The sequence below is a fragment of the Manis javanica genome, chromosome 6 (genome assembly GCF_040802235.1).
Source record: "Manis javanica isolate MJ-LG chromosome 6, MJ_LKY, whole genome shotgun sequence".
Classification (NCBI taxonomy): Eukaryota; Metazoa; Chordata; class Mammalia; order Pholidota; family Manidae; genus Manis; species Manis javanica.
In genome coordinates this window covers 140529137-140531056 of record NC_133161.1, presented here as the reverse complement: position 1 = coordinate 140531056, position 1920 = coordinate 140529137, and the positions used below count along the sequence as shown (strand labels likewise).

The window sequence follows — 1920 nt, the reverse complement described above, 5'->3', positions numbered from 1 at the left end:
GGTTTCATTTGAACAATCATATTAAAAATCTGCTCATTTTACCTAGTACCCCAAATTTTCTGATTTCGTTTAAAAAATTCCAGTGACCTAGCAATCATGTGCCTCTTTTCACTCCTGGCAGAAATCAGCTGCTGGGTAACAAAGGACATGATGGCGCTTCAATAGGATTTGTTCCTCCAGGTGGCCTCTCAGCCAGCCTCATGCATTATAAATGGTTCCTCTGAGTTGTAGGTCTGCAAACCTCACTTTAGAAAAAATTGGCCTAAAGACAATTGTAGTGTTGAGAAGAGTCATGGTCATCACTATGTCTGAAATATTTTAGGTGAAATAATTTTATGTATTTGATATTAAGGCATAATATAGTAAATAAGGGTCAGAACTACATAGCTAAATTTACCCAGAATAAAATGATTATACAAAATCAAGGAAATATCTAAGCCATTCATTTCCTGTAAGGGGTACTTTTTACACTGTGGAATTAGAAGGAAATGTCTCCAAAACTGTGCTTCACTCTCTCCCTTTCAGGAACCACCCAGAGGAAGATGGCAGTGGAAAATCACTCCACGGTGACCGAGTTCATCCTCACTGGGCTAACGCAGCAGGCAGAGCTCCAGCTGCCCTTCTTCCTCCTGTTCCTAGGAATTTACGTGGTCACGGTGGTGGGCAACCTGGGCATGATCACACTGATTGGGCTCAGTTCCCACCTGCACACCCCCATGTACTACTTCCTCAGCAGCTTGTCCTTCATTGACCTGTGCCATTCCACTGTCATTACCCCCAAAATGCTGGTAAACTTTGTGGCAGAGAAGAACAGCATCTCCTACCCTGAATGCATGACTCAGCTCTATTTCTTTCTTGTTTTTGCTATATCAGAATGTCACATGTTGGCCGCAATGGCATATGACCGCTATGTTGCCATTTGTCGCCCATTGCTTTATAACGTCATCATGTCCCATCAAGCCTGTTTCTCCTTGATTTGGGGAGTGTATGCTATAGGCATTGTTTGTGCATTTGCTCACACAGGCTGCCTGTTTAGGGTTCATTTCTGCAAATTTGAAGTGATCAACAATTATTTCTGTGATCTTCTTTCTCTTTTAGAACTCTCCTGCTCTAGTACCCATGTCAATGGGTTACTTATTCTTGTCTTTAGTGCAATTAATATCCTTGCCCCCAGCCTGACCATCCTCAGCTCCTACAGCTTCATCATTGCCAGCATTCTCCACATTCGGTCCAAGGAGGGCAGGTCCAAAGCCTTCAGCACCTGCAGTTCCCACATCTTAGCTGTTGCTGTTTTTTATGGCTCTGCAGCCTTCATGTACCTGCAGCCATCATCAGCCAGCTCCACGGACCAAGGGAAAGTGTCCTCTGTGTTTTATACCATCATTGTGCCCATGCTGAACCCCCTGATCTATAGCCTGCGGAATAAAGATGTCAGTGTTGCCCTGAAGAAAATGCTAGAGAGAAGAATATTATTGTGATCCAAAATAATGTGAGGATGATATATTAAGTGATGATCTGTTAAACTGCATGAATTGATATGTTTCATTTAGTCCATCTGTCAATATTTTTCCTCATTTGATGGTATTCTATTGACCTTATATTTTATTTCCATGGTGTATTTGGTTATACTTTTTCTGGATTTTCTCTCCTAAGTGTTTTTGAGATGCAAATTAGAAGAAATTCTAAGGATAACTTCAATATATTGACCCACTAGTGCCATCACCATCACCTCTTCCCCTTTTCTTCCATACAATTAAAAACCCAATCATCAGCCATAATGGAAATACTACCTTCCTGCAGCAATTACCTGCCTCCTTTCTTCAATCACTCAAGAAACAACACAAATCATAGGAATCTGATGGCTATGATCTCTAGCTTTTTGCAAACTGTAGCTTGGAACCTTTTTTTTTTTCTGTCCTA

General features: G+C 41.3%; 1 protein-coding gene across 1 annotated transcript; it reads left to right on the top strand.

Moving 5' to 3' along the window:
- The first annotated feature begins 518 nt into the window (after nucleotides 1-518).
- LOC118968812 (olfactory receptor 8G1-like) lies at nucleotides 519-1478 on the top strand. The gene has a single exon (XM_037000911.2). It carries the CDS (start codon nucleotides 543-545, stop codon nucleotides 1476-1478), a length of 936 nt encoding a protein of 311 aa, XP_036856806.2. The 5' UTR covers nucleotides 519-542.
- Nucleotides 1479-1920: the final 442 nt, after the last annotated feature.